The sequence below is a fragment of the Excalfactoria chinensis genome, chromosome 12, assembly GCF_039878825.1.
Source record: "Excalfactoria chinensis isolate bCotChi1 chromosome 12, bCotChi1.hap2, whole genome shotgun sequence".
Taxonomy (NCBI): domain Eukaryota; kingdom Metazoa; phylum Chordata; class Aves; order Galliformes; family Phasianidae; genus Excalfactoria; species Excalfactoria chinensis.
Window position 1 is genome coordinate 12,482,839 of NC_092836.1, and position 22,378 is coordinate 12,505,216.

Here is a 22,378-nt window from a genome sequence, read left to right on the forward strand (position 1 = left end):
ACTCTGAACCAAATTCATAGAACCCTTTTTGGCTTCACTACAGCTGTAGCTTTAGTGAAGACCCAGAAAGGCTTGAAGGCTCTGATCAAAAGGACCGTAAATCCTATTAAAATGGATTAGGGGAAACCCTGCACATTGCTAAAAATACCAAGCATAATTTAAAAGTCATCCGTTACTGTTTCATTACACTGAGGAAAAATAAATAAATAAATAAGCTGGGTTTCATTTTGAGCAACTATTTTACATTGGACATTACAGTGTGTCCTGCCCATTCTAATGTCTCTCACGCCTTCAGCAGTTAATCAACAACAGCTTCCACCTGCAGGTTTCAGCATTCTGCAGTCACATAACAAGATGTTTTGGGTTTTCTTATTTAAGTAGGAAACAAAAATTACTGAAAACTAAAGGCAATCCTTTAGCAGTTTTATTTTGTTAAAATCAGGACCTAGTCAAAGTGGTCTTGTCTCCTGATATCTATGTTAATTCTTGTGGTACTGCCCGCACATTTGCTGCATCAGATTTTCAGCTATACTGAATTTAGGTATTTAATACATGTTCCTAGAGCAAGTTCTGTGTCAAATAGTAGGATTCTTTTTTCAGGTATTTTAGATTTTTGGGTTTAGGTTATTTCAGGATTTCTTTTATGTTGTGAGTGGTTAGGATTTAAAAGATACAGATGCTTTTGTAAGAGCTGCCAATGCTCCTACTAGCTTTACTGAGAGCAGAAACTGAGCTTTATAGATCACATAGGGATTGCAGCCTTACATTACATCACTCAGATCTTAATCTGTTCAATCTCTAACACTTTAAACACTCTTGGTGAGGCCAATAAGACTGTCTACAAAACCGTGTGGGTTTTTGACCATTTTCATCCCAGTTGGCCTCTCATTTAAAGCAGTGATGTGTGTACAAGTGTAAAGATGGTCAGATTTTTTAACATAGGTGATAAACTATAAAGTTATACAAAGAACATTACGTGTTACTTCACTTTTTTATATTTCTTTGCAGGAACTACGTTTTCTAAAGAAAGCTTAGGGCAAGGTTGGCAATCCACATTCAGCAAACCTCAGTTTAATCTAGCACTGCATGGAAGCCAACCCTTGCCATCATTAGGAATAGTTTTTTATCTGACAATTTACTGCTAGTATTCTGATGTCTACAAGTGATTATCCATCTTTTTTTGAACGTCTCTATTTTCTCTGCAACTAGATGGAGAGTCAGAAGTAATTTGGAAATAGCTTAGCACTGTCTTCATCCCGGGAAACAAAGCAAATATCTCATGTTTTTAGTTTACTTATCAGGAATGGTTATTTATCCACACTCTTCCAAATATTTCAGCATGGAAAAGGAAAAATATAGCCATGAATTTTGAAAATCTACATTTTCACATGTAAGAAACCCGAGTTATCCAAACACATAATTACTAAAAGAAATTACAGAACTTTTGTGGTCATTATTATTATCCACTATAACAGTGTGTCAAATTAACATTCATGAGGAGAGGCAAGATTAAAAAATACTACTAATAATAATAAAGACTGAAAATTGTGTAAAGATTTTAAATTTCCTACATTTTGAACTGAACTTAAGACTCCTCACTTTATATAGCACGCTGAGGGACAGATATTTATTTCTCTCTATAATAAAATTATTATTGAAATAAAAGAATTTTCTTACCAAACACAGTAGGAAATACCTAACGTGCAATACTGGAGCTCATACAACATGAGGAATAGACACTGCTGCTATAAAGCCATTCGGTATCTCATCTTTGGTCATCTGCATAAAACATCATTGAAGACAACTCTTGCAGAAGTTAGGTGAAGTGCTGAATCTGGGGGCTGCCACTGCTGCCTGTAGCACCAGGGACTGATACAGGTGGGGGTCCTGAAATGGCACAGGGCATTTGGTGCTCACAAACACAGACACACACACACGCTCAGACACCCAGGAAAAGGGCTGTTATCCTCTCTGCACAGACTCTTATCAATGCTTCCACTACAGCACAGTACACTGCTACCAGTGATAAAATTACCAGTAAGGAATTTTAAATGCATTATTAATGCACTGCTGGGGACAGGAGAAGATTTAACCCTGTTGTAACCAGAAGCATAACTATTGAGTAAATATACCACTAAGCTATGATGATTGCTTTTGTTCCTCTTAATACTTATATTTCTTCATTACCTGCTAATACACGTTTTCCAAACCCACATCTTGCTGTGTACATCCAACATCTTTTTAGGTAAATGCAAGTCAAAAGTTATCAGCCACTCTGAAGTGATCCTCAGCATCTCCCCCCCCCCCCCCCCCCCCCCCCCATGCAGTTCTAGGTTTGTTTTGGTTGTTGTTTCTGATTGGTGTTTTTATACAGAAAAATAAGTCAGCCACAAAGCCTCATCTGTCTTATTTCGTACGAACTTAAAACACGAATTAACCATGTGCAATAAATTATCACTTGTCTTAACCTGCAAATGTTGATGGCTTTTCAATTTACAAACTTACCATAATTATTACTCGGTGCAGTTTTAAATCACCATGCCCCTTGGGCCCATTACTTCACAATTTCATTTAAAATAATTTTCTAGCTAAGATACTTTCTAAGCTTTTTTGCTTTCCCCATAGATAGAACATTACACCAATTGTTTATTAGAAAACTGCAGGCTGTCATGGAATTTACTTTTCCTTTCTGAATCCAGGAAAGAGAAAAGTAAATAGAGAAAGAAGAAAGAGTAGCAGCCTTCCAGAATAGCCTAGCTGGGAAGAAAGCTGAGCTGTTCTTCATTTGACAAGAAAGATGGATCATAAATATCTTCGGCAGAAGTGAATTATCCTTACAGTTTTCTAACCCAACTTTTTCCACCTTTTACCAGTTCAAATGGGTTTCCTTCCAGCCACCAGCCAAAAATGTGGAGAATGCATATGGGACCAACACTGCAAAACAGTCTTCAGTACAGTTAGAGAATTTCTCCATCCAAACTTCCTTTGCTGAGCTTTTGGTTCTCCTAAATACAAGCAGAACTCTTGTATAATTAATTTTCTCACATCTCAGAATTGCAGGTTTTAAAAGTAGTCTAAAATGTGATCCACAAACAACTGCAAACAAGTGAATTTTTCTGTCTTAACCAAGTGAAAAAAAAAAAAAAAAAAGAGAGAGAGAGAAAAATGAATAAATAAATAAATAAAAAGGTTCATGAATGATTGTGAAAAACTTCAAAGATGCTTCAGTTTGAATAAATAAATGAGTGTGCTCTACATGAAAAATACGCAATGAGACTTGAACACATTCTCACTAGCATCGCTTTAAGACTGGTGCAGAAGTACTCTCAGAGCACTGGAAATCTATTTTGCATGGTAAATAAAAACTGACAAAAGATGTATATGCCCACATTGTCACTGTGTTCCTTGCTGCCAAAAGCCAGCCTGCTGTCAAATAGATTATGTGCATTTGGCCTTTGGGAACGGTGGCATCTTAGAATTTCAGTTTCTAAATATAATTAGAAAAAAGCACCCACAAACATTACAATGGGTGGAGGAGGAATACCTTGTAAAGAATACTTAATTCGGGATCAGAATTTGTCTTTGCTAATTTACCAGTAACCAACAGAGCAGATAGAGAATGCAGTGTACAAAGTACCGTGCTGGGACTGCACCAACCTGTTTTCCTCCAGCATCCGAATGTTTCAGTGGAAAGGAAGGCAAATACCATGCAACCAAGCACCAGCTGAAGTACCAAACTGCATCCACCCAATAAAGAATTGCCATACAAACATGGAAAACATTTCCACTTCTGAATAATGGAAATATTAGAAAGTATTATGATTGAAGAAAAGTGTTTCTCTGTTTGGTTTGTATTTTCCATACAGTGTTATTTTTCAGTTCTGTTTCTCCATCTAGGTGATGACAGGACTACAAGGAATGGTATCTATTAACACACCAATCTTTTACCTCAGAAAGCAGAGATAAACGTTGAAACATTTAAAACAAAAACAAAACCAGATGGCTGTAAGTGAATAACAGGTTCACTTAACCAAACATTCTATTTCCTCTATCTTGAATAATTAACCAAAAAAGTGTTTACCAACAATTATATAACAGCTTTTATAGTAACACAAGGAGGAGAAAAACATTTAGCACCGACTCTCATAAATAATTCAAGAGGTCTAATTTACCATAATCATGTCTGGCATTTATCTTCAGTAAATAATGTATTAGGCATATACTGTGCACTATTTCCTACAGTATCTACTAGCAAGCATTAGGAACAAACCCATCTGTGTTTTGCAGTCTGTAAATCAGACCTGCTCTTGCATGCATAAAATAATTACTGATGAAGCCATTTACCTACGCAATGGATAGAAATGACATCTTTTAAAGTAAAATTAAATAAATATTATCGAAACTGCAACATAGAGAGATTTCTTTATGCCATAAATATTCATATCTTCCAAACTGACAAAGCATACCTCAGAAACCATAGGAACCACTTTAGGAAAAGAGTTGGGTCTTCCACAGTCACTGCACCACTGACAGGTTAATTTGCATAAGAGAAAATTAACATCTCAAAAGCCTTGTCTTTGCTAGCATTTTCAAGAAATCACCCACCATCACAGGAAAGGCACTGCAGTGGCATAACACGAGTGTGATCTAGTGCAGCCTGTGCTCAGTGTAGGTGGGTTGGTTTGTTTTACTGAAATGTCATTGCCCCAGCTAATTTCATCTCTATTAACCAGTTACAGTTCCTAATAAATGGTAGCATGTACATAACCCAGAACAGGCTTGATGTTTTCCTTAGACTATTTCTTTTTTTTTCTGCCTGATAAATCTGCAGTTTACTTAATCTTCATGAGAATGTACCAATTCACCTTTTCCAAATTAAAAGGAATTGAATTTATCACATCTCCAGATGATGCAATCTGCACATAAAACAAAGCTTCTGTTAGAAGCTCGCTTCTCTGGTTTATTTATTTATTTTCTGAAAAGTGTTGGACAGTTATTGAAAACAATACGGCTTCCATAACTTGTTACATTTTATCTCTCCTAAGGATTTTCTTTTGTCCACGCCTGGGACAACTTTCATATTCTAAAAAAATATGTGCCTAACCATAACATTTTATATGAACAGTTTAAATGAAGTCAAGTTTTACTTGACTAGACCACTGACATTCATTTTAAAAGATTGGCAGAATAACTTTCTTATATTTTTGGACAGGAACATTTACTGCAAGACCAGTTTCCAACTGTGTCTCAGTTTCTTCAAACTGTAGATGGAAACATGACTCGCTCTGAAAGAAGAGAATGCCAAGAGCATTGCTCAGATTACCACTTAATGAAACATGTCAGCAACCAAACAAAAGGAAAAGGCTGAGATACACCATGGCAGGATGGGGAAGGCTTTCATTGATTCAGCATGGTCAAATTACAAAAAGGATGTAGGGAAAGACAACAACTTGTTATCCTTAAAATATCTATCCCTCCATTTTCTGTTGGCTAGTATGCAAATGGAAAGTTGTCTTTTTGATGTCAAAGAAGTCAAGTTGTGCAGGACCAAAGCTGGTACACGTTCACTTGGTCAAAACACCAAATCAGTGATAAACAGATTCAAACCATGTTAAATGAAAACCATCAGAACACTAGAATACAACCACCACTGGAGAGATGCATGCTGAACGAAGCTTCCTACAAACAGGAAAATCAGTTTTAACTAGGAAAAAATATTATTATTATTATTGCTAACTAAAATTTTTAGGTGTCCATAAAGAACTCACAGAATTGTATTTTTGTACATGGAAATATACATCTTCATCAATAAGTAGAGCAAATTAGATGAACTTTCTGCATCTGGGTCAGAATCATATCTGCTTTAAATATTATGTGGGTAGAGATGTACTCTCATTATTATAGAAGGGTCCATGCTCCAAAGATTCAAAGAGCAAAAAGCACAAAAGCAATTTACAAATATGTTACGAGGGCCATATAGTTTGGATGACAATGCAATTTAATAATCCATGTCATAACAAGGCTTCAATCAAGAGACCATTCAGTCATGAATTTGAACCAGCAAAAAAAATTCCAATTAGTTGCAAGCAGTTTTCTATTTCTTACTTGTTTAATTTCACTTTAATTGTCAGTGTTGATTTGGAAGATATGTGAAGCTCAACCACTAAATATTAATAATGCAGAAAATACTGTAATATCTATATTTCATCAGAAGCTATTAATGTATGAATCAAATGAAAATGCAAACATAAAATCACTACATGCAAAATAGAATCTAGATTACATTTGTTCATCATGACACTACAAAATGTCAAACAAAGACCTATCTCCAGCTCCAGACTCCTGATCAAAACAAGGATCGCTTTAACAGTAGAAATGTCTACTGACAATTTGTCAAGTTCAGATAAAACCCAATTTCATAATCCACGAAGAAAAGGCAAAACATAGCAGGACCATAACAACAGAAAATTACACCATCAGGATAAATGTCAGGCCCTAAATAAGCGCGTCTGTGAAAACTTCATGCTGTAGACTGCTGTTCTCTCTGAACTATTGCCATATTCTAAAATGGAAAGACAAAGGCCAAACAGTCTGATGTCTGAAGATCATAAAGGAATTAGTGGTTAGAAGGTCCTTCACTAATTGACTGTCCACCACCATGGAATTTAGTCAATAATACCCAGCTAATAAATGGGTACTGAAACCTCTGAAAGTGAAAAGCAGTAGGATATGGAATTGATGAGGAGCATGGATGTGTGACTTTTCTGACCATAAAGCTAAACAGGGAAGTCAATCTTCAGTAGCACTGTTTTGGTAATCAAAACAGGAGAGGTAGGGTGAGGAAAGAAGTCAGCAACAGATTCAGACTTTCCACATAGAAGGGTTTATCTGCCACTGAGTTGCTATGTATGCTTGAGAGCTCTAAAGCTCCACAGTCATATGTGATAAAGTGAATGCCAAAGCCTGGAAATGACTGACTTGGCATCATAGGCAAATCAGAATGGAGCCAATTAAAATATTTGCCTTTCCACAAAGGTTGAATGTCAAAAAATAAAAATTAAACTAAACCAAATAAAAAGGTATGCCATTTTGAATATTATACTGTCATTCTTGACAGAACTAACCATAGCGTTATACAAACAGATATTAATTTCAAGACTATAGTGATCAATAGAGACTGGAGACAATAATAATCGAGTAGCTACAATGTGATTTTTGAATCTTCACAAACAAAAATTTGGGATGTGGGAGATATTTTTCATTAAAAAAGGGGGGGGGAGAATAGCCATCATAGAATGGAATCTACAAGGACCAAATGCATCCATAGGGAAGTTTTACTGTTAACTATGAAACTCAAGGAATAGATAACCATTATCCTTATAGCTGTCTCTAAGTACTTTAGCTAATTTTATACAACAGATGGATAGGAGCTCATTTCATAACTCTATTATACATTATTTTTAGATTCTTCTCATTACATGACAACCAACCTATCACTTACCACACAAAGAATGTACCTATTAATGTAACACTGCTACTTCTAGATATCCTATATACTTTTACCTCACAGAAACAGAGAAAATTTAATGCAGCAGTTTATATTCCTGCAGTTAGAGACCAAGTAAAGACATGAAGCAGTTGAATCTTCCGTCAAATCCTTACGACAACAGGAAAGTCAATAGAAAATTTAGAAAGGTAGGCTTCAGTGAGTTTGGGATTTCCTTCCCAACATTCCATAAACTACATTGTTAATCCACACACAGAATCTGCTTCTTCCACATTCCAGAGTGAGAGAAACCATTCAGACTTCAACTTTCACTTAATCCTTGTAACATTCCAAGACACCGATTGCACTGCTGCTTTGAAGTGCCATACTCATGCCACACCTAGACAAAGTGCAGTTCACAGCTGTTCAAACTCCTTCAAGAAGTACACATCTACAAATCTACGCTGACATTCAAAGGTCAGTCAATATTTAACCAACCTGTGGACTTCTTTCTAAACCAACATCTATGACAGCCCACAACCAACTCCGTTACTGTGCCCTATATATCCATATTGTGCCCTCTATATCCTCTTGGACATCCAGGCACATTAGCCAATTTTTCTTCAGGCAACTTAATACTAGTATTAATATCATAATTAAGATTCAGACAAAGCTGTCCTCCATCTACTTAAATATCAAAATAATTTTGAGTACTCCACTGTAAATAATTACAGCTGGAAAGCAGTGAATACATTTCAGCCAATTAATCCAGAAATATAAAGCATTAGGCAAAAACTGGATTGAAGTATGAAGTGAAGATCTCTGTGGAACATGTGATTAGTTACACACAGACAGACATAGACTCTTTGAAGAAAATGCAAATGTCCTACAAGTCCAATCTCAAGTGTATCACATTTTTCTCCACTTTTTATCTTTTCTCTGTGTGCTGACCCACTAATTTTTGTCTTAGACTGTGACCTTGCAATACAAATAGCAAAGTGTTGGATAGGAGTAGGGAGAAAAGAAAGGAATGTGGTCTTCTTCCAATAACAAATACAATGAATTTTCATAAGAACTACTAAACTATATTAAATTAGTAGGCAAACACCTGTAACTAATATACTGACTTCCTCTCCTCCTACCCTATCCATATCTTCATATGCCAAACATACACATATTCAGTTGTACAGATTATGACAGGTTGTAGAAATATTATTATGACATTAAAACTATTGTTTATTTATCATTTTAAATACTGTTTTCTGACTACAGTTTAAAATGTTCACTATTGTATAACAAATGGTAAGTCACAGAGAAATGTGATCTCTCACAATGCAAAAAGAAGTTAACATATGAATAGAAAATGAATTCCAGATCAAGCAAGTATCACAAATGTGCAAGTTGACAGCTATAACTTCACAACATGCACCCATGCATCAACAAAGCATGCTGAAAATTAAGCACATTAACAATTCAGTCAGTAAAATACCTTGTTCGCGTAACCAGAACTCATCACTCATTTAAACAGCTCTGCAGATTGGCAGTGCAAAAGAGACTATACATTCTAAATGAGATTGTCTGATTGCTCTTTTTATTATGAAATCCAATTTTATCTCTTCGTCCTATTTAATAACAAGTTTGTGACACATACTGTCAACATTTATTATACGTGTAAACCATAGAAAGCTGCCTTCTTAGCAAGACAGAGAAGTAAATTAAATTACAAAACTGATGCTGCTGTTCTTACTTGATATCTTGCAATAAATGAGAGCCTTGCACGTTCTGCACAGTTTCATTTTTGAGACATTAAGTTCAAGCTATAAAAAAAATCCAATAGGTGAAAAAATATTCTCAAAACTAGTGCCGTTAGCATAGTAAGGGAAGTAACAGGGACTCAGCATTACATGCTACTAAACCAAGTGCACCAAGCTCTGTTATTCATTGTAGCAAATCTCAACCTGTTTGATGCCATTTGAGTTGAGCCTGGGTGAATGATGGTTGGGAGCAAGACCAGTGCCTCAGCTGAAGTATATCTACAGCAATGTACACCGTGTGGGCAACAGGAGCTGAAAGACACTGTAACAGGCACACAATACTTAGTTCTCATTACTGAAACATGGTGAGATCATTCCCACAGCTGAGGTGCTGCGATGGATGGCTACTAGCTCTTCAGAAGAGACAGACAGCAATATTGGGGTAGTGGATGTCTCTCTGTTTTAGTGAGTGTTTCAGTGTTGTAGAGTGCTGGGCTGGGAATGATAAGGTCAAGTCCCTGTGAGTAAGGACCGGGGAAAGCCAGCTAGAAGGACACCCTGGTGTGTGTCTGTTATAGACTGCCAAACCAGGATAAAGAGATGGATGAGATTCTACAGTCAACAGGAAGACATTGCACTATCACTATCCTCTGCTCTCATGGGGGACTTGAACTTCCATGATATACACTGGAAATAAAATTCATTCTGTTGAAAGCAGTCTAGGAGGTACCGGGAGTGAACGGAAGACAACTTCCTGACACCACGGGAGGTGCCCTACTAGGCCTGCTGTTCACAAACGGAGAAGGATGGTTGGGAGATGTGGTGGTCAAGAGCTGTCTTGAACAGAGCGACCAAGAAATTGTAGAGTTTGCTATTCTCTGTGAAGTCAGGAGGGGATTCAGCTAAGCTGCTACCTTGGTCATCCTGAGGGTAGACTTAGAACTATTCAGGACACTGGCAGGAAAAATCCCTTGGGAATCTGTCCTGAAGGGAAAAGAGGGCCAGGAAGGCTGGTTGTTCCTTAAGAATAAAGTCTTAAAGGCACAGGACCAGGCTGTCCCTCTGTGCCAGAAGATGAGCCAGCAGGGAAGAAGACCAGCGTGGCTGAACTTTTGCTGAGACTCTGGGAAAAAAGTTTACCTCCTGTGGAAGAAGGGCTGGGTACCTCAAGCAGAGTACAAGGAGGTTGCAGGCATATAATAGGTAGAAACTCAGAAAGGCTAAAGCACAGCATGCACACAACCTGGTTAGTTGCTTCTTCATATTCTCATTGTATATTCAAAAGCATCCTATTCTGCTCTATTTCACTCACTATTTAAACTTAAATGTTCAATTTATCATGTTTATAAGTAATAGTACTTCGTCTGGACTCAGTATGCAGGGAATCTTCATTTTTAAGCCACCATTTAATTTTATGATTATGTAAAAGTAATCTCCAGTAACAATAAGCAATCTGAAAGTTGAGAGTAACACAAGAAAAGAAAATAAATTCTAAAATCCCTTCAGGATTCAAGTGATAAATTTTCTCTTCTTCTCTTTCCTTGGTAACCTTATCACCACAGAATGTTTTTAAAATACCTATTTCATTTGAGAATATCCTGTCAAGTATAATGCTATTTCATTTAGCAATTCACAAAAATGCACAATAAAGAATATATCCTCATTTGCAATTTTTCCCCAAAAGCCAGAATAAATGCAGTTGAGGCTGGAACAGATGCTGTGGTCTAGTCTCATTCAGTGCAGCTGTAATTATATAATTTTAGCAATTAATTCTGACTGGGGCTTTGCTCAGCTCTGGCTGAATGCGCTGAGGCTGATTGTTCAGAAAGTGGCCTCATGCGATTGGCTTCCTCTCTGCAGTGAGACATTCAGATGGCAACGTTTGCTTTCAGCAGCCTGAAAAACTAAAAACTCTTTGGGATTCAAGAGATAATTTGAAAAGCACAGGCAAAGCAGCAGAAAGAGTTTCTACTCAAAACCTGATAAAAAAAATATAGAGGATGCTTGACGCATAGTTCTTTGTATATCAGAATAAAATTGAACTCTGGATTTCTGATACAGCTCAGAGAATTATTTGTGAAAATATTAGAGAAGGATGAGCAGTCAAACTGAAGAGAGCTTAAACTTCAAAACTTGGTTTATGGCAGGGGCCATCAAAATTCCTGTAGTTCTGATATTTCAACTATTACACAAATGAAACAATTATTCAAAAAGTAATATACAAAAAAGGCTTTCAAAAGCTATTGTTGGAGCAAAAGACATGGCTAAAATATATATTTTGGAGCTGAAACAATTCCTGCAGCTCTCCTGTTAAGTGATCTAAACCAATTTGCACAGTTCCTGCTTAAGAGGAAAGGCTTTTTTTGTTGCCCAGTCTTCAGTGGAAAGTACACTTTTCTCGTAACACATCACTTAGACAATAGTGACAGCCTTGCAGTGACACTACACAGCAGTAGAAGCATCATCCTCTGCAGTTTTTTACTTGCTTAAATTTGTTTTATTTTTCAAATTATTTTCAAATTTACTAAACCACTCAGAAAAGCTTCAAGAATTATAGGATGAATGCATAAGGCATGAAAAGTATCTACTGCCAAACTACGTACAGAAAATTCCACTCAAGCATGGAAAACTGCAAGTCATGATGATTGTTATTGTACAAGAAAACTTAGTACAAATTTGTATATCTGCATATCCATTAAATATATCTGCAGATTTACTTATTAGCTGGGAAATAAACGATTATATGTTACATCCCATTCTTGTCATTTGGGAGTATATTCTTCTCATATTGTAGGCATACACTAAGGGATTTTTCAACTAAATCATTCTTAAGAATGAATACTAGAAATCTCTCTTTAAAATATAAAATTAGCACTCACAAAGAAGGCTGTGAAAGGCAAAGTTGGTTGTGATACATGTAGTTCACAGAGGACATATGGCATGAAAATTTCTCATTCATCATAGTTTCCATGAAAGTGTTTCTAAGTTAGCCTGGCAACATTCACTTCTAGCTGTCATCTCATCAAATGAACCTTTAAGGTTATAAAGCTCACAAAACTGTATATATGTATGTGAACATTCACATTTCTTCCCTCACAGAAGTTTAAGTGCGCAGCTTCCAGCCTGAGTTAACTATAGTTATAATGATTAATAGCACCACAATAATTGATGTCCAGTACCTATTCATCATAGGGAATCCATTTCTTTATGGAGTTCCTCTTTATGTAATAAATACAGGACTTTTGGATTGTACCTGACAGCTTGATTAATGATGCTACAGTTCGTTTCTCACACAATAAGCACAGCAAAAGTATTTTAAGTGTCAGTTGTTCAGCCCAGTTTCAAGTCCGTTCACCACTTATAAACTGTAAAAGAGCTGAAGTGTACACAGTGTGAAGAGTTGTTTCTTTTTTATTCTTCAATTAATATTATGTGTACACAGCTCTGCTATTTAAACTACAAGTTGGAAGGAAAACGTAATGAAACTACTGGCATCTAATAAGCAAAATAACATGACTTCAAATAGTCTATTTAGAGCAACAGAGTGCAAATTATCTTAATGATGCACCAGAGGCTCTCCATTTCAGTTTTTATTTGTTATTGTTGGCTTGACTTTTTTTTTAGTCAAAACCTACCTGTAAGGAATGCATAGTAAAGAACTCCAGTGAAACAACAGAAGAAACCTTTGAGCATTCATATATGGAATTCTCTACTCATGCTGCGCTACACTACAGCATACCCAGCACATAAGCAGTGCATTTCCCATCCAATTCTGTGGCAGCAGGAGGTTCCTGCAGATAGGTTTTAAAATCTAAGTGCATATTCAGCTTTGTCACTGAATCAAACTCTTTCAGGTGTCTTCAAACAGTTTTTCAGATGTCAGTTGATTTCTCTACAGCTAAATAATTTTAATCCACCTTTTGAAATGCTCAGATTAACAGGTAGTTTATCAAGGAATTTAAATCTAGCTGAACTCACAAATACAAACCACAATGAAATGGCAAATCACTCAAAGAAGCAGCAGTAAGAAGCAGCTTGGTACAGTAAAACAGTCAGTAGCTGTTTTAGCTTCCTTTCTTTCATACACATTAAAAATATCACATAGAAGTGTTCAGAAAAGAAATGCAAATGCATCGTTCCTCTATCCAGGTGTGCATCAGTCAAAAAGTATTTGTACTAGTATGTTACCAAAACTTAACACAATCATGCTTCCTCCACTCAATAAGATAAACCACAAACACTTATAATAAAAGGCAAGGAAATTATAAATCAGAGATCCAATGACATACTGTGGATTCGTTTCTGTTCAGCTCAGGAAGTTTTGCGTGGTGTCCTACATGATTTATTGCCTTGAAGCAATCACAGCTTGTGCCATCACCTATAGCATTAAACAAGGCATTTTTTGTGTAGTCAAGAAATAATCAATATGAGCGTACAAATAACTGAACTGGATGAACACACTGTTCACCAATACTGCATCACACAGCAGATGCTTAAACATGCTATAAAGATAAAACAATTTGTTCGCTTTTTCATTCACTAATTCATGTAGCTAATACTCAGTCCATAATACAACTAAGCCATTAAATCCCACTCCCATTCCTATAAAAACATATTTTGAATCCAGGAACAGTGAAAAATTAAAAATATTAAGCAATTCTTTTTTTAAATAAGCAATTTTTACTGTATTTCTGTCTGTCATACTAGTGCCCTTGTGCTCAAATCTTAAGAAAGTAATGAATTAGAAACAGCTCAAACATTAAGATATCTGATTTAACATCAGACTTCCAGCACTTACCTAGAGCAGAAGTGTTCGTAGACTTTCATCCTCTACCAAACTCTCTATTTATTTCCAAGAAGTCGCCACCAATAACATTTATTTAAAGTGCTCAGCACTGACTTTTAAACTGGCATAAATTATGGAAATGTGGGTAGAAAAGGGGAGATATTTCATTATCGGCTTGACCACATTAAACAGTTGCTTCATAAAACTGAGAAAAATCCTCTAATACAGGAACAGTAATCTGCTCTGCCATTAGAGGATAATCATGCAACATGCCAATGCATTTCAGCTCTTCCATGTCTCTGCAAGTAGTATCAAAATCAAAACACCAAAAAAATCTAAAGAAAGAGCTTAGATGTACTGACAGAAACCCAGAGTAATTGGTTTCTAATCTTGGAGGAGAATCCAAGCTACATTCTGACAATTACATCAATATAAAAACATTAGAAATCAATGGTAAATCATTGATTTAATTATGATGATTTATCCTGAAATCAAGCAGCAAATCACAAAGTTGTCTTAAATCACTCTTTCTTACTTAGAATTTCATTGATGACAACTGCCTTTTTGTAAGATAATCACATCTCTGCAGACCAGGATAAGATCAGACAAGAAGGCCAAATGCTTTTTGCAGATACATAATGAATTACTACCAAGTCTAAACATTGCTTCATTGTCTGATCAGTTTCCAGATCTTTAAGCTTTAGGGAAAATACACCGGGATTTTTTTGTGTTTGTTTTGTTTTATTTGGTGTTGGTTTTATTTTGTTTTTTAAAGTCATTAAGTTTAGAGGAGGAAAGAATCATTGCTGTAGCATCAAGGGACGTAAGAGGTTTTCAACTTATTTCTGTCAAGACAAAACACTTCATAACAAGAAGAGGTTGGGGAAGCAAATATCCACATGGGAAGGAGCAGCAAGCTATGGTTATTTTCTGTGTCCTAACTTTCCTCCTGAAAGGAAGAGGAAGGAAGAAAGAAGGGAAAAAAAAAAAAAACACTTTTCAAAGCAAACCTTACGTATCTCTTATACACTGACATAATGACTTAAGTAGTTACTATTCCATTATGTGATAACTGCAGTATAATACAATGTCATACTCTATGACTGAAAGGCATGTATGATCGAATATCAGAACTCATGAATTTTAAGTATGTGGAAGATTTTCCATTGTTAAACAGAAACCAAACTGCAAAGAAAATGTAAGACCAGTTAATTCAAAATTTTCATTTAGATTTGGAATAATTATTTCACCAAATTAGAATTGTTTTAAAAGCCATTTGAAGAAAGTTTGAAAAGACTAAACTAACTATTGAAAATGTAAGCTAAAAAATACCCACTGAAATGCCTGTGCTCTTCTGAAAATTCATTTCTTAAAATTTATCAGTCCTATCAGTAAATTCACAAGTTTACCTTCATACTTTGAACCAACAGGCATTATCAATGTATATAACATATTATTTCTTACAAATGTTTTTAATGGTTGATGGTAGTGATGCTGAATTCTTCCTGTAAACACAGCAAAGCAACACAGTAAAGAGCTGACAATTCTTTTCCCAGAAGTCTGATGAATTCAGTAAGCAGTTCAGTTTCTAGAATGCAACACAGAGCACTGTTACAGAATGAACAGGGTGTAATGGGGAGGCCGTGGATATCTGCTCTTAAATAAACTCTAAAATATTTTGGTGTATGTGATGATGTGAAAAGCAAGGAGAGAAAATTCTCCTTCAAAATATGAGCTGTATAATTTACTTCAGTTACTAAGTAACAGGAAATCTAAAACAATACTTTGAATGACATTGTCTTCTTTCTGATGCTAATGACAATTACTGAGTTTAGTCACCGCTTTTCCAATTAATATATAATGCTAGACATCAGGATAATTTTCTCTTTATTCACAGATTTTCAAGGTGAACATCTAATAACCTACAATAAGTTAAATTACTCACTCAAGATTAATGGTATTGAGTGTGGAGTCTAACAACTTAGCACTGCAATCCTTCATAGAATATATGGATGAATGAACATGATAAAAGAAATCTGCCAATGATCCTTGGAACACACACACACAGCACAAGGAAGTGACTTTCTCAACCTTGGGCTTGCCCTTTGGAATAACAGATGCCCAGGACAGAATACCTTCATGCACTTGCTTCTGCAATTTACATCATCTGTCCACCAGTTAGCAACAATGGGACACAACCATTCAGAGAAGGCAATTCACTGCTGCTAACCTAAAGAGCACATTAAAGTACCTTCAGCACTACACACATTGTTGGCTTCTTCTTTTTAAGTATACATTACTAGCTAAGCATGCTATTTCTGTAGTTCAAATCAAATAATGTTTAGATCAAGCAAATTTTGAGCTTAAAAGTTTAAAACTCTGATTTAAAGTCCGGTGAAGTCACATGATTTTTACTGATTTTAGTACCCTTGGGCGAGTGCCATGCATGATTTAAAAGGATGTTATTCCATTTACTATTCACAAAAGACACTGCTACACCAGGTACAAGCATTGAATCTTCTGCAGTAGTTCAAGTCATACAGTCTATCCTACTGCTCAGTAACAGCCCACTGCACAGCAGCGTATTTTAAGGAAAAAAAGTGAATTGCACATTATTTTCATTATGTTCATAGTTTTCAGATTACTTTATACCAAAAATTCTAATATATACTATATAGATTAATAATTCTTTTTGTAGAAATAAGCAAAGAAATGTAGCTTTAACTGTGTCAGTTTTCACTTCTAATACATTTCAAAATGAATTGACGTAGTAATACATTTAGTCTGTTTTGCATACACTTTTCACACAGCTTTCAGCAAGAACTCTCTGATTAAAAAGGGAAATCTGAACTGATGATCCCATTTTCCAATTTGTAACAAGATATAAATTCTCTAGCATTAAATAATTTTTCATATATTCAGCAAGAGTTATTAAGTGCACTATGTGCATTAATAAATGTAGTGCAGAAATCAATGCAACCTCTGAAGACAAATACATATCAAAAGAGGATCACTCATTTTGTAGCAGCTTACTGCCTCTGAGAAGGATGCCTCTAAACTACTTCATTTACTTTCTAAAGTTTACCTATCCATAAGTTACACTAAGGATTGAGCTTCCATTTCCCTGTGCTATGGGGAGTCAGTTTTGAGGTTTTTCCTCATACAAACTAAACGTTGGAGCACAGGTAACATTTGTTTTATTCATATCTGCTCTGGGGCTTCTAACACTATTTGATGGCAGTGAGAAAACTACAAGAGCACTTAGTGTCTGGTCTTGTCATCACCTGTGAGCAAGGTGCTCACAATCTTCTCTCCTCCACTTTGTCACTTACCTGCACAGATAAATGAGCAGCTAAAGGCACTGGATATTCACAGAGGAAGGAGAGCACTCGAGGTCTTTGAGGACTTGAAGATCAGGAGATCAAAGACTGGCCTCCCAGACAAGATTAATTCTTTCCCACACACTCACCACCCAACAAACAGTACCCAAAACATGCAGCACGCATTTCTATGGGGAAATATCAGTTCTTAAGCCAGAAGCAGTTAATTCACCTTACTGGACAGGAGACAAGTGACACTCCACCATTTCTCGCTGCAGAAGGATGAAATCTGTTCTCTACACTTGCCAACTAACAGCAGCATTTGTTAGGCACCACCGATTACACAGCAAATGAAATATTACAGAGTCCGTCCCCCTTAATTAAAAGGCAAATTTTGCACTCCAATCTATTAATTTTCTTTGGAATCACAAGGAACATCTGAAAATGGCATTCTGGTTACTTGTGGAAGGAAGGTTCTGCAGAAGACTGCTGGAAACAAAGTATGATTGCTTTTTGTTGAGTAGACAAACTCTTATTTTTATTGCTTGGCCTCACTTTATAGCTCAACACTCCCCTATAAGCAAAAGGGCTTAGCAATTTGAGCACTGAGTTCTATGGCTGTCGCCTGTTGGGTAAAAATGCAACATTCAGATGTTTTGCAATACCATTTTGGCTTTTTGTTTGTAGCCAAAACTGCATGACTAATTTCAGTATTCAGCTATTCCCAAGTTTATCTTCTCTATTTAACATGTAACTTTTTACCTGGTAAATTTAAAAGTATCTTCAAGAGATTCTGAAGTAATTGGTTTGACTTCATCGAGTCAGAATCAAATCAAGGCAAACACCTCAAGAACTCTGCATTCTACAGTTCTCCCTCAAGAGTGAGATGCTACACAAGCCTAAAGTAGTTGCCTAATAAATATTCTATTTAAGTTAATCTTATTCCATTTTGGAACCGTTATGCCTTTGAACTATTTATATCAAATAACTCACTCACTGGAATATATGTTACCAGTGGATACTTGCTTCCCTTCTTATTTCATTACTATTTTTTTTAGTGAGATTACTGGTAGCACACTGTGATCCTGCTGAGACTCCCACATGCTGGCTGTTCCATACAGAGCACTTGCCAGTTACTTCCATAAAGGAAGCAGACATGCCTAAAATTCTGATCAGGACATAACTGTTAATGTGCTTTTTGTCATTTCTAGCTCTTGCCTTCAAGGGGATCTTAATACACAAACTTTGCAGCTCTCTAGTTATGCTACAATGAGAGTGTCTTAATGTAAGGTAACTTATTACTGTTCAATCCTTTAACCAAAAAGGGCAAAATAATGATAATTTCTGTTTCATTTCTCTTTCCTGGGTAATTGAAAGTAAATCTCCTTATGCCTTTACCGCTTTGCAAACAGACAGAAATAGCTCTGCTTAAAATAAATAAATAAATGGAAAAAGAAGCAGCCAATAAGATCTGTATACATATATTGTGACTGCAAAACAAGTTGCATTGCACAAAGCCATTTTTAGTGGAGCTGGTACAGAACAACTAGAGGATTTAAAACTCATACTGATTTATAACCATATCTCTTCATGTAGAAGCATCTAGGGAACGGCTAAGTATTTTTTGCTCCATTTCTGCTTGTGATAACATCATGGGAAAAAGGATGAGCTCCCCAACACAGCCTCCTGTCACACTGAAATGCTATGATTTGCTAATGGCTTTGATCTACAAGTGAAACTAATGAACATAATGAAACCACAGATTCTACACTATTCTCTATGTAAGTAATGGAAGCAATTACTTTCAATTTCTGGTCACTGCTAGCACAACACACAGGTCCTTGAAGATTGCAGACTCATTCTTATGCAGCATCAGCCTCATTGAGGAACTCGGCCACATTATCATTTGAAGAGGCCTAACAATGCATGGGGGATATATTCAAATGCTATTTGTATATCTAATAGGAGCATTGTGCGGCATCAATAGATGAAATTGTTCACATGTTTTTCTGTGAATACAAATATACTACTAGCAAGAACGTCAAACAAATTAGAGCTGAAATAACACTCAATACGCAGAAAATGAATACTAGGGACATGAACCACTCTCAAAATAAAATGGACAAAGTTTGTAACTGTAAATCTGCATAGTGAGTGATATAGTTAAAGCCTCTAAAAATTACTGACAGCTGGAAGCACATCAGAGCAAGTTTGCTTAGATCCCAGGCAGCAGTAGAGAAGCTCCATACTGCTTTTTGCTGAACTCCCCCATAGAAGCAGGACCAGCAAAAATGGCATTTGTGGGGGGAGGACTAATGCACAGCCCTATCCCTCTTCAGATGTCTCTGTTGGATGCAGAATTGGATAATATCATAGAATTCTATTATGCTTTCAAAGGGACGCAGAAATTCCCGAAAGGAAAGTGACTAATAAACATCACAGAACTGATCAAAGACACTGCTAGCTTTGTGGTTGATTTAGCTTCATGTGAGATATTACTCTGAGTGTTTTACAGCAAAACTGTCTGCAGGGGCAAATGAAGACCTGATATGAAAGAAGCCTGGAAGGGATGAGAGATCACACAGCCAGAATCACACTGATTGAGGTATTAGCACATGTATTACCCCAAACTCATGAGAAGTCTAACATCTCACCAAATCCTCCATCTTGATGGCAAACATCCTATAATTATAATCATTATTCCTTTGAAAATAAGTAAAGAAAATAGAGATTGTCACCTATTGCACAGCACTATTATTCTTCCACTGCTATTATCTGCAAAATCAGTTATTCTGCATGCATAAATAAATAAGCACTAGAAACTACATAAACTGAGTCACTTCTGCATATCAAATACCAAAATCTTGCTTAAAATTTCTTGCATTATCTCCCTTCAAAAATTTTGAGCAGCTATTTTTTTTCCTTTCCAACACAAATTGCTTCATTCATCTCTGGTTGAAAACATCATGGGAAAGGAAAAGACATCTCACAAGACACATCCTTTTGTCATACTGGTGGACACAGCACTGAAAACTATCATTTGTTAATAGACAACTGCCACAGCTATTCCAGAAATCACATAGCTATGAAAGCAAACACTTATTTCAGACAAAAGATTTTCTAAAAGCACAGGTGAACCCAGACGGCTCTTTGTATCGTCTGGGTCCTTTACAAGGCATAGCACTGTGACAAAATGACATATCCTAGGATCTTTCTATTGAATTCTTCTATGGAATTAGGGAGAAAAATTCAGTCTGCAGTCCAGACAGTTTCCAGGAAGCATAAGGAAAATGTTTTTCTTCATATCTCTGACTTGGAACAATTGTTGAGAGTCTGAATTTTCACTTAGGAAGCTCCTAAATATAACAGTCAAGCAGGACACAAAAACAGCAGGGAATATAATTCAGAGGAAATTAAAGCTATTAAGTTTGAAGAGTTTAGATTTACATAACAACAATAAAAAGATAATGCTAAGTCATAAAGGGAAAGAAGGCTTCCTTTTATTCATATCAAATGTTTGTAAGCCAGCAGTTTCAAGGATTAAGGCAAAGGCAAGAAAATTTGATCTTTGATTTTGTATGAATCCAAAAATATAAAAACATATTTAAGATCTACTTCATTGGAAAAATAGGTACTTTTTTTGCCTGAGTAGATTTACAGATTCTCGAGTATTTTATCAGAAACACTGCATGTTTTTGAGATGCAATCACTGCACCTGACCTGGGCATAACTAGTAGAAGCAGCTGTCCTGAACAAACTAGTATTTTGCCGGAGCTTTTCTCCAGGAGCAGGTTAAGGCAGTGATCAAATCACATCTTTCAGAATGGATCCAGCCTGCCAACCTCTATGAAGTTTAGGGAACAAGGCATTTGGGTCAGGTATGTTCTTATTTGGGTCAGGTATGTTTTTATGTGGGTGATGCATTTCAGCAGTGGCAACAGTGAGTAGCACTTCCACTGGTGCAGATTTTTAGGAGCATGGAATGCAGGCTCATTTCTTGCTGGTGAAAACATGCAGATAGTAGTGGTGGCTATGTTGAAAAATAGTGCTTTATAGCTGAGAATCTGCTTTATCAAAGAGTGTTATTTCACTCTTTGTCTTTGTTGTAGTTTCCATGGAAATAAATAGGAGGCATTCTTTTAAGAGCAACCCACATACATCTGACACCTCACCTTGAAAAGCAACACATGAACCCTGTACAAATCCTTATAGCATGTAAACAAGGCCTCGCCACTATACCTTCTTAGCATCTTACTCATGCTGCCATCCTGTGACAAAGAACAGTAAATGCAAGATGCAAAAACAAAGTTCCACACAAAAGAATCAAGATACTTAAGAAATGTTGAGTGTTGTTTTGTTTAAAGCTCAAAAGAAAGTCTTGCATCAAACATGAAACTTCAAAACACAATGCCTTAAAGCGCTGTGTAATTACTTTATCGTTTTAACAGTGTTAAAAAGATATTACAGAAATTGCCCCAGAACAACAACAAAAAGATACAAAACAGACCAAGCTAATAAGAGCGTATTAGATGTCCAGTGTAACAGGTAACATTTATCCAAAGTTATAAAATAAAAATGCTGAAACAGTGCCCCATCACACATGAAATGATGTAAATTGGAATGGGGCTGTAAGGGAAATATAAACATTAGTCTGATCCTTCCTAAAAATAATAATATTAATAAATAGCTAAATTAAGTAGTAGCAGTAAGTTCTATAAATGTTGGAGTTGTAATTTTATCACCAAGTTGAAAAAGCACTGTGTTTGTAAATTTCCATGTCTTGATAGCAATGCAGGTTACCTTCGAGTATGAGCATATTAGCTGTGATACTGAGACCAAATGAAAGGGACAAGTGGGATAAGAGAATTCAACTGTATATCAGGCATGGTTTGTATCCTACAAAGTCATCAGATTCCTCAGTTGTTGAAATAGCACCACAGCTTAGAGGGGAACAAAATAAGATAAAACACAGGCAACAGCTTATCAGGGAACATGAGGACAAGCAGAACGGCAAGCACGCACCCATCCAACT

General features: G+C 36.2%; 1 protein-coding gene across 4 annotated transcripts in view; it reads right to left on the reverse strand.

Moving 5' to 3' along the window:
* The window catches only part of CACNA2D3 (calcium voltage-gated channel auxiliary subunit alpha2delta 3), a 346,053-nt gene that overhangs the window by 307,233 nt on the left and 16,442 nt on the right, over positions 1-22,378 (reverse strand). Inside the window, exon 1 of one of the 4 annotated variants that reach the window (XM_072347143.1) lies at positions 4,467-4,689. The exons of the other annotated variants lie outside the window; for them this stretch is intronic. Within the exon in view, the coding sequence (XP_072203244.1) occupies positions 4,467-4,478 (12 nt within the window). The 5' untranslated portion in view covers positions 4,479-4,689. Of the gene's footprint in view, positions 1-4,466; positions 4,690-22,378 lie in introns of those variants that run through there. 4 annotated transcript variants of the gene reach the window in all.